At 37.3% G+C, this 10,105-nt stretch overlaps 2 protein-coding genes across 3 annotated transcripts; one reads left to right on the top strand and one right to left on the bottom strand.

Moving 5' to 3' along the window:
* Positions 1-283: 283 nt before the first annotated feature.
* Positions 284-5,894, top strand: LOC127429075 (protein phosphatase 1 regulatory subunit 14B-like). Of its 2 annotated transcripts, XM_051677859.1 has the most exons (5): positions 284-471; positions 619-815; positions 2,966-3,049; positions 3,398-3,430; positions 4,860-5,894. In XM_051677859.1, the coding sequence occupies exons 2-5, from the start codon at positions 624-626 to the stop codon at positions 4,941-4,943; spliced, it is 393 nt and encodes a 130-aa protein (XP_051533819.1). In that variant the 5' UTR covers positions 284-471; positions 619-623; the 3' UTR covers positions 4,944-5,894. The 2 variants fall into 2 exon arrangements, with proteins under 2 accessions (XP_051533819.1, XP_051533818.1); XM_051677858.1 differs by having other exon boundaries at positions 285-815.
* On the bottom strand, positions 5,732-10,105 carry LOC127429074 (peptidyl-prolyl cis-trans isomerase FKBP2-like). The gene is made up of 6 exons (XM_051677857.1): positions 9,952-10,105; positions 9,199-9,359; positions 8,759-8,871; positions 8,411-8,457; positions 8,215-8,250; positions 5,732-6,172 (listed from the first exon to the last, which is right to left on the bottom strand). Exons 2-6 carry the CDS (start codon positions 9,355-9,357, stop codon positions 6,111-6,113), a joined length of 417 nt encoding a protein of 138 aa, XP_051533817.1. The 5' UTR covers positions 9,358-9,359; positions 9,952-10,105; the 3' UTR covers positions 5,732-6,110.

The following is a 10,105-nucleotide window of genomic DNA, read 5'->3' as shown; positions in this document are numbered from 1 at the left end:
GAGACAGTCAGAGGGTCATTTGGCACAAGTGCAATACACACTGTGTGAGCCGGTATGGAGAAACACCAGGCAAAGGATATTTAATTTTGATGGAATAGTCCACACATAGAGAAAAGAGGGGTGCATGACTGATGGGGGGCATAAAATGCCAGTATAATATCTATTCTGAAAATGATAGTATTTATGCCTGATATGAGTAAGCATAATGTTAAGAGCTGATATTATCTGTTGGTCAGTGCATTTCAGCCTGTATAAAGATCAAAGGGAGGCATTGGCATGGTGGCATTTGAGCGCGGACACTTGGAGGCGCCCACAAGCTGTCCTGTGGTAATTGATGGACCGATCTGAAGAAGATGGACTTTTGATAAAGCCACTTCCCATACACTGATTAGTCTGATGAGGTTGTTTGTTTTCTAACTTACTTTTATGTCTGATCCCAACCTACGGTTACGGACTCCTTGCAATTTGAAGGTCTGTTACATTTAAGAAAGGGGGCCGGCACTTTTTGCTAAACATGCAATGGATGTGCACATGGCGGAACATTAGTAGACCAGCTCTGTCTTTGAATTGATGCTCTAATTAATTAAGACATTAAACCCACCTCAGCTTTTTTAACAGGGACAATGGCAGCGGTAACGAGTCCGGAAACGACACCTCAACCCCGGGTCTATTTTCAAACACCGCCCGGTACCGAAGAAGAAGTGCCACAGAAGCAAGGGCGCGTGACTGTCAAATATGACAGAAAAGAATTAAGGAGGCGGCTGAATTTGGAAGAGTGGATAGTTAGCCAGTTAATGAATCTATACGACTGCGAGGTAGGACAAATAACACTGTCATTGCTTTGGTCGAATGAAATCATTTGTCGCGAGGAATGACAGGTCTTTCTTTTCCATGCTCGAGCACCGGTATTCCTCTTTTGTCATGTCCTTATTGTGCCATAGTTGCTATGCCATAATAAACTGATGGTTATTCAGAGCAGCATGGCATTATTATTAGTATTATTATTATTATTAGCTATTTCTGACATGCTTTTATTATTTTAAATCGATGTTATAATTTATTGTTATGCATTCACACATGGAAGGGCGTGGCATGATAGAAGTACAGACAAAGCCTTAAAACAAAGGTGAACCTGTGCAGGTGGTAAGAGTGAAATAGCTTTAACCGCCTAATGTGTCCTTCATGCATGATGCATCCCTTCATATTTCAAAAGTAAGTGAGCTTGTGTCATAAGTTAGTCACACAAATCTAGGCTATGGGAGGATGTTGCATGAACAAAGAAATGTCACCCCAATTCCAAAATATGTCTGCAGAATGTACATAAACCAGAATAGCACTCAGTAGGATTTACAGTATGTACATGTGTATTGCACATATATAGGTGACATTGGTAGAGGATTTTTTATTTTATTATTTGGTCTCCTTTTCAGCCCTCTGGGATTGACGGAATTACCCCTCTAGCCATTGTGATGTCATCTGTTCAGACATGCAAAGCATGCTTCACTTGAAACTTGATTTAACCTCCAGGGCTAATATATCTGACCTAGATTATGTGTAGTGTAAGAATAGGAAGCTGTTTAAATTAGAGTTTTTCCCCCGAATGCTCTTTTCAGCCCAGCGGGTAGGCCTCATCCTGAGCTAAAATCTGTCTTTGAGAATCCTCACCATTTTGTCTGATTGAGGTACTAAAGAGCAGACGAATCCATTTGAATTCAATGGATGCTTACGGACTTCAGTACATTTCCCATTGACAGATGGTTTCGGATCATCAGAAAGAGTCCAACATGCATAACGGTGGTATTCTAATAACACTCTGTAAGGGAGAGTAAAGACAATACAGCCACCCTTATAATAGAACTGTGAAATTCATCCGAATCCCACAGGTTAAATTATATTAATGCGATCTGACAGGAGAACTTGCCCATTATATTGCTGCAGTCTCACAGTACACTTAAATCACAATAGCCCAAGGCAAAAACTGAAATATTCTCTGCCTAAGTGGATAACAGTGTACAGTCACAAACAACATAACCCAATTTAATTGACTTTCTATTTTTGCCCATTGGCTCAAATCACATTTTGTCACATGATTTTGTCTGTGGCTTTCAAAAGTTTTCCCTCTGAAGAATATTGTAGAGCCATTGATGGCTGTTTTACAATCAAGTGTATATTTTCTAATAAAGCTCTGTTCCTCTGTTCTTCACTTATGTTTTTAAAGTACAGTTATAGAGTGTTATGCTCGTCCCAGTCCCATTGTCTCAAGATACAATGCTGCATTGGTTTGTAAAACTGATCACCTTGTTTCCTGTGTGATTGATTAATAGACAGCATTTACCCACCCCAGGGTAAAGGCAAATCAAAGTGTCTTTATACTTGATTTATCAGTCCAGAGGAGCACCTTTGGTCATTTGTAGTGTTCTAAAGCGACTCAAATACGGGTCAGTGTCAACAGTTTCATAACAGACCTGCTTTCCCAAAGACTGCGATAGCACACATTGGAGGAAAAAGAAAAAACTTGTACAGCAAACTTCCGTCTTCCGCAGCACACATATGGGATGGATGGACAGACTTGCCTTGCCTCAGAGGGCCTCTGTGTCCCCTCTATTAATCTAAGAAGTAATCAGACAGCTTGTTTGGATAGAGAGAAAAGACACAGTGTTCTTTGCGAGCTGAGAGGAAGTGAATGGAAATTGTTATTGTCACAGACATACACATAGACACAGTCCATCCTGTTGTGTAGAGAGGATGTCATGGACAAAGACCAGATATTTCTGGGACATGCAAATAGTAGTTATGTGGTCAAACTAAGTCCCTATGGCTGCATGATCTTTTCTTAGATAAGAAGAGATGTTTGCCTGTTGTTCTAGTTTATGATCTTACCTTTGTTCTGTGGCTTGTAGATGATTCACATTTTTGCTCATTTTTCACAGGAGCCCCCATTAATGTGTCTCTCTGTATTTTACAGGAGGATGAAGTTCCTGAGCTGGAAATAGATGTGGATGAGCTGTTGGATCTTTCCAGCGATGTCGAGAGAGCCATTCGAGTGAAGGTTTAATAAAACATCTAATACGTCTGCTTGATCTTGTTTGCTTCATTACTCCCCTAAGAAGGATTTCTCTCCACTAGACTTGCTTTCTAGTATCCCTCTGACATTTCAGATGCAGGTGGTTTTACATGAATTCTTCCAGTACAGTAGTGAGCTCTTTTTGAAAGCTGAAATTTCAGGAGATGATTTGTTTTTTTTAGAAAATGGAGGGTTTTCAGTCCATTTCTCCAGCCTATTTCAGCCTTTTACATCAGATTTCTGACTTAATTGGTGCATGTAGTTAGGAGAGAGAAAAAGCAGTCAATTAGTGTGACAAACTCTGAATTAATTCTTTCCATTTTTGTTTCTCAGATGCTGCTGGTTGACTGTTACAAACCTAATGATGTAAGTCCCTTTTGAATATTAATAGCAGTAGCAATGAGCTTCATTGCAGTGTTATTTTTATTTGAGCCATTGATTCACTCAGTGTTACATTATGCTTCATTTAAAGGTGCACATTCTGTCCTCATTAAAAAAAGAATAGTACTTTTGAAAAACATTTTTAGAATCATGTACTTTAACTTACGTATGGAAAGTTATATGCAATATTACAAATTCATGATGACATAATGGCAGTAAATTATTTTATTACACTAAAATCATGGTAACACGTATAAGGGGCTGTTCACACCAAACACATTTTAGCATCCACGTCGCATCTTGCTGTGTTTTTAGCAAGTCGTGCTGTAATGCCGCATTTTTTTAGACACTGTGTCAAGTTAAAAAGAACTTCAACTTTTAAAAACACATCTAAAGACACCAGTATTCTGTTTTATTAGTTGCGCTGCGTCTTTTTTTTAGCATACTAAAGTGTTCAGTCTAAATGCCCCAATATGTTATGCTGCTGTCCGTCTTGCTTTTTTTTATTTTTTTACGTAAGAACACATTCTTCCAGTGTCAGACGTTGTCAATTTAAAAATAATTTTAACCTTTAAAAACGAGGCACCTGTGTTCTGTTATGTTCGTTATGCTGCATCTAGCTTTTTTTTTGCATAAGAACGCGTTCTGTCTGAACAGCCCTTGTGAACGTCTTGTGGCTATACTTTTGAAACAATGTATTTTAATGTTTATGAACTGACCCCATTGTAAGTGCTTCACTTATAATCAACATTATGCCACAAATGCTGTTGATTTGAGTTTATCTTGTATTGAACCCAGAACCCTAAAGCATGCACATCCACGTAAAAAAACCCAAGCGACCGTGAAAGCAAACCATATATAGGCAGATTGTTAAAGGCTGTGCATATTATCTCACTAACTCGCATGAACAGCATAACAAAACTACTGGTAATCAAAACATTCTGAAAATTTTTCAGTTATTGTAATCTAAGGCCTGGCTCACATCGCAAGTGTGGGCAGAGCATATTTTTTTTCCGCCGCCCATGTTAACGGGTAAGAGTATTCAAATTGGAAGCAGCAGCAGTGCATCAGTGTCACTGCAGCTGCAGTGCAGCAAGTGTTTCGGTACAGAGTCTTTTTTTTTTTTTTTTTTTTTTTTCGCTGAAGTGTCAGTGTACTGTTAATGGACAAATTTGATTTGGCACGAAATATAAATGTGATCTGACACAAAAAGTTAGGTGTATCGTTCTCCTGATTAACATGGAGAACAACAGGCTATCACCGACTGAAATTTTTTGCGTGGTGCATAATCCACACCACTAGGTGTCTGTAGAAGATGATACTAATGACACACATTTGCTGTTTTTCATAGCATTTCCATACATACGCCAATAAAACTACTAAGAATAATTCTTGAATTGTTCATAATCTAAAGGATTTTGTGGCGGCACTGCTGGAGAAGGTTCGAGGTATGCAGAAACTCAACACTCCCCAGAAGAAGGGTGAGCTGACGCCATGAGGTCAAACCATCTCGCCCCACCATTAAACAAACCTGTCACTCCAAACTCAGAGGAGAGATGCAGGCATACAGACCCAACCACAATACCACAGTGTCTGTCAAACAGAGATAAATGATAGGAGCCCAGCCAAGCCAATCTCAGCTGCAGGTTGACCAACCCAACTGTTTTCATTTGTTTTAGTACTGTTTCAGCATATATTACGTGTAGAGAGTGTGTGCTAGTGTCCCTTTAGCTTAAACTTCTTGTGGTGATTTAGAGAAACGAATCAAATGTTGTGGAATGGTTGATGTTACAGTTCACTAATACACTTTTCTCTGAGCCACATGGCTTGATGTATTTGTAGTTGAGTAGAAATTTAGAACAAAGCTGAATTTCCCCCACTTTTTTCAGTCTTGCTGCTGTTTTTCATGAGCAAAACTGAAAATGAAGGCGTATGTTTTAGATAGGGTCTCAGATATTAGGATGTGTTGCCAAATTAGGATGGGTGGGGGGATGGGGATGGGGGTTGGACTTGTTTTGTAAGCCATTTTTAATCTTCCATTTTTTAGGAAAACAGGTCTGTGCTTGGTACTATTGCTTTTAAGAATCATTTGACCAAGCAAGTTAACAGAATTAATTAGTTCAATGGAGTGAATTCGTCAGTTTGTTATATAAATTTTTTTACTAATATTTACGAGAAAACAAAAAAATGAAAAGTACACTGAATACTGATGAAGGCTATGAAGATACTAGAAGTGCTTGGGTTATATAGGCCAAGGTCCGTGCAAAATCAAGTTCAAAGCCTGAATCTCTTTTGTAAATAAAAAGTTTATTCAACTTCAAGTGAACAAGAAATGAGTTATGCATCTCTTACTGATCAGAACTTGTTGGAATGATATAAACTGTACTGTGCACTCTCACAACCAAATATGTGTAGTAAGACTCTCAATTAAAGAATGGTGCTACATACATGTCTGAATAGCTGTGTGTTATGTTGTTTGAAAGTGAAACAAAAAATGGAATGAAAACGGAGTGATTGCTGGAATGATTTTTGATGCTTCCGAGCCCCATTTCTTTAACAACTGATTGCAATGCAGATACGGTAGATAACAGTACAGCAGTTTAGAGTGCAGCTACAAGCTTACTGATTTTAAATGTTTAAGATGCACAGGCCCACAAATCTGTCACTATAACTCAGGTCTTCTCTCAATGCTGATCAGCTCTACTTCAAAGATGAGTGTGGCGCCACCTAGTAGAAAAACAGATTACCATGGTGAGACTGTTATATTTGTGTTCTGTCCACTTATTTAGTTACAGATTAAGAGACATCAAAGTTGAGTAAAATGGTACGGATCAAACAAATTAAGACCAGCTTTAATCTTTTATTTATTAAAGAAAAACTTTACACACTTAATTAGTGTGCAAAATATTATTGAGACCATTTTTGAATATTGTAGTACCATGGAAGGCATCAGAGTGTAATACCATGGTTCTTTCATATATACCATGGTACTGAATAATTACCATATTTATATGGGTAGTTGACAAATAAGGTTGTCCAAGATATGTGTCCATGTTGGTTTCATATATTTTTGAAAAACCTTAAAGGGATCTTTCACCCAAAAATGAAAGTTCTCTCATTTACTCATCCTCATGCCATCCCAGATGTGTTTGACTTTCTGTCTTCTGCAGAACACAATTGTTAAAAGAACATCTCAGCTCTGTAGGTCCATACAATGCAAGTGAATGGGTACCAACATTTTAAAGATCCAAAGCACATAAAGGCAGCATAAAAGTAATCTATAAGACTCCAGTGGTGAAATCCATGTCTTCAGAAGCGATATAATAGGTGTGGGTGAGAAACAGATCAATATTTAAGTCCTTTTTTACTATCAATCTCCACTTTCACATTCTTTTGTTTTTGGCGATTCACATTCTTCGTGCATATTGCCACCTACTGGGCAGAGAGGACAATTTATAGTAAAAAAGGACTTAAATATTGATCTGTTTCTCACCCACACCTATCATATCGCTTCCGAAATCATGGATTAAACCACTTAATCATATGGATTACTTTTATGTTTCCTTTATGTGATTTCGGTCACAATTTTGGTCACCATTACTTTAAAAGGACCAAAATTAAAGGACATTAAATGGACCTTCAGACCTGAAATATTCTTCTAAATATCTTTGTGTTCAGCAGAAGAAAGGAAGTCACACATCACACAACTTAATCATTAATTTCACATTTTTAGACACATTTTTCAAGGTAAAAATATCTTTTTACAAATATCAAGAACTTTTTTTAGGGCTGCTCCATTTGACCTTAATAAATGTGGCTTTTCATAATGTCAAAACATCTGACGATTTTTAAAATGTCACAGTAATGAGGGTCTAATGGGATCTTTTCTGTTTTCTGTTTTTTTTTTTTTTTTGTAACATGACAACAGAATGGATACCAAAATATTAGTTACACCACCTGACTTTGATTTGGTGGACATAAGTTTTTAAAAAATATTAATATTTTAAAACAAAATTGTTTTACTGCTTAACTTTTTAAAGAAATAATAATAAAAAAAAAATTATTCCAAACTACTATCATAAAATTTTCAAGAACTTCAGCTTTTAATAAGATTTTACCCCCACTGAATCCAGAAGGTTGCACCACTTGGACATTTTTTTACTTTAAATCCCAGAAAAAATATCAAAATGATGTTTTAACTCAGAAAGTTCAAACATGTTCATCATAGTAGAGGTGCATACAAGAAATTGATTTGTGTGAACTGCATTTTTAATGGGGGTTGTTTTTTTAATAGTAGATCCGGACAAAATAAATAAATCAGCGTTACGTCGTTGAACTATAATAATATTTACATGGTACTCTTTCATGTTACTCTTTCACAGAATACCCTTGTATTAACACAGCACTTTATCTAAAAGCTGAAGTATGTAATTTCTGCCACACCAGCGACCGAATGGAATTGCAAAAATAAACAATGTTTTCAAACAACTTTCTGAATACACCCCATCGGTCATTGGTTGAGTATTGTTGTTGGGGTGGGTCCAAGCAGGTTTCTCAAAACAAACAGGAATTTTTATAGCGCAACAGAGACATTGTTTACAGTTTGAGAATATTAACCTACGAATGCCTTACTTATAGTTGTCTCTGCATATCAAGTTGTGATAGAAGAAAGTATTTAACACTGGAAAAAGTTACATACTTAAGCTTTAAAAACTTTTTTTTGAATGGCATGTTAAAACTAAACCCGAGAGGACCGTGTTGCATCTTACCTGGAATTTTAGGAGGTGCTCCTCTGTCACCATAACCTGTAGTTTATAAGAGCAATGCTACAAGTCAAACACACTGAAGATATGATCTAAACATCATTTGACATTTCCATAGATTTTAAAACTAATAGTATTCATTACATTATAATACAGTACAATCCGAGAATGATTCTTTCCAAAATGTTCATAACATACTCACCAAGCTCAGAGGGAATGACCAGTTTCCTCTTCTCACCCTCACACATTCTAGGAGGCGAGAGAAACAGTATTACGTTATTTATTTTTGGTCTTTTTCCACTTTTCATTTTTATAAACAAATATTTGACAGGAAATCAACTCAGATCCTAACAAATGTGAGTCTATTTGCTAACCACTAGCCCATAGCTCTGACACATTCTAATATAACAGTTCAGCGCCAGCTCTTAAATCTACTCTGCTAAAGCTTACTTATTAGACTACGTAATTCTACGTTCAAATCTTTAAATCCTAATCCTGACTGATATATAAAAAATAATCTCAGATCATCTACAAATGTAATACTGCTCACCCCAGTAAACCCTGATCCCAGCCCTTGATGACCTGTCCAGTGCCAAGAGTGAAGGTGAAGGGCTGATTCCTCGGTATGCTGCTGTCAAATTCTGTCCCGTCCTCCAGTTTACCCTTCAGGGGAAAATACAGAATTAAAGGGATAGTTCATCAAAAAATAAATTCATCATAATCATTTACTCACCCTCATATTGTTCCAAACCTGTGACTTACTTTCTTCCATGGGAAAAAAAAAAGGAGATTCACTTTCAATGCATCTTTTTTTCCCATTCAGTGAAAGTGGATGGTGACTGAGGCTGTCAGTCACCTAACATTCTGCCTATCATCCCCTTTGAGTTCCATTCACAGGTTTGGAACAATATTAGCGTGAGTATATGATGACTGAGTTTTTGGGTGAAATATCCCTTTCAGACATATTTAGACATGGCTAATTTGACTTACAGTGTAGTGCATATTCAACACGTCTCCCTTTCGAGACTTGATAGGACAGTTGTCCACTCTTTTCTTGATTCCTATCTGAAGTTTCTTCTTTTCAGCCCCATGAACAACTGCCATGAGGATGGGCATCAGTGAAACAACTAATACCAAACACAGCCTCATGTCTGTGGAGAGAAGAAACGATACAGCTCAGATAAAACGCTCGTTGCACTTTTGTCAAAAATATTTTAAAAAAGAAGCAACAAAATGGCAAAAAGCTTTAATGCGTTGGTACTAATCACTTCCGCGCATGCGCGCTGTCTCTACACATTAGCACACGATATCATTGAATTGATATATAATTAGCTGTGTTAGCAAAAGCAGGACTCTGACTTAAACTAAGAGTGACCCATTAGAGGTCTTAAATGGACAAAAACAAAACGGCTATCGTTACATGCTTTGTAGCGTGCTGGATTTATTTAAAAGGAAAGTCACAACATGGCTTTCCACGACTACTTTAACATATTTTACTCTTACTGCTGTTTCCAAAACAATAGATGTATCCCTCTATTAAGGGAGACACAAGGATAGTCATTTATAAAATATCTAACAATGTCGTTTGCTTTTGCTATGGTCATAACCGGCTATACGCTACTATGATTCGTGGTATTTTCAGACAGAAATACATTGACTAACAAGATCTGGCGGGGAGCAGAAATTTCTGCTTTAAGTAATTAATTTGCATGTAAATTATTTGAGGTTCCATGTATAAATTACCTGTTTTAAGAATAATATACTCGGCAGCCCTGAATCTCAGAATGAGTATGGCATTAGGAAGTGACGTCAGATAGCCCTGGCTCGCTTCCCACCAACGTATTTTTAGTAAGTCAGTCCACCCGGCGCCATATTTGCAACGCTCCCGTCAGCTTTT

The sequence above is a fragment of the Myxocyprinus asiaticus genome, chromosome 38, assembly GCF_019703515.2.
Source record: "Myxocyprinus asiaticus isolate MX2 ecotype Aquarium Trade chromosome 38, UBuf_Myxa_2, whole genome shotgun sequence".
NCBI classification, from domain to species: Eukaryota; Metazoa; Chordata; class Actinopteri; order Cypriniformes; family Catostomidae; genus Myxocyprinus; species Myxocyprinus asiaticus.
Note: the sequence above shows the minus strand (reverse complement) of the source record. Positions and strands in the feature narration are given on the sequence as shown.

Bases quoted from the DNA above. Each gene is read 5' to 3' on its own strand.
- LOC127429074 (XM_051677857.1), bottom strand. From the start codon at position 9,357: ATGAGGCTGTGTTTGGTATTAGTTGTTTCACTGATGCCCATCCTCATG. The intron at 8,872-9,198 runs GTAAGTCAAATT...TTTCCCCTGAAG, and splicing joins TGTTGAATATGCACTACACT to GGTAAACTGGAGGACGGGAC. The intron at 8,251-8,410 runs GTGAGTATGTTA...TATAAACTACAG, and splicing joins GGTCATTCCCTCTGAGCTTG to GTTATGGTGACAGAGGAGCA.
- LOC127429075 (XM_051677859.1), top strand. From the start codon at position 624: ATGGCAGCGGTAACGAGTCCGGAAACGACACCTCAACCCCGGGTCTAT. The intron at 3,050-3,397 runs GTTTAATAAAAC...TTTGTTTCTCAG, and splicing joins AGAGAGCCATTCGAGTGAAG to ATGCTGCTGGTTGACTGTTA. The intron at 3,431-4,859 runs GTAAGTCCCTTT...CATAATCTAAAG, and splicing joins ACTGTTACAAACCTAATGAT to GATTTTGTGGCGGCACTGCT.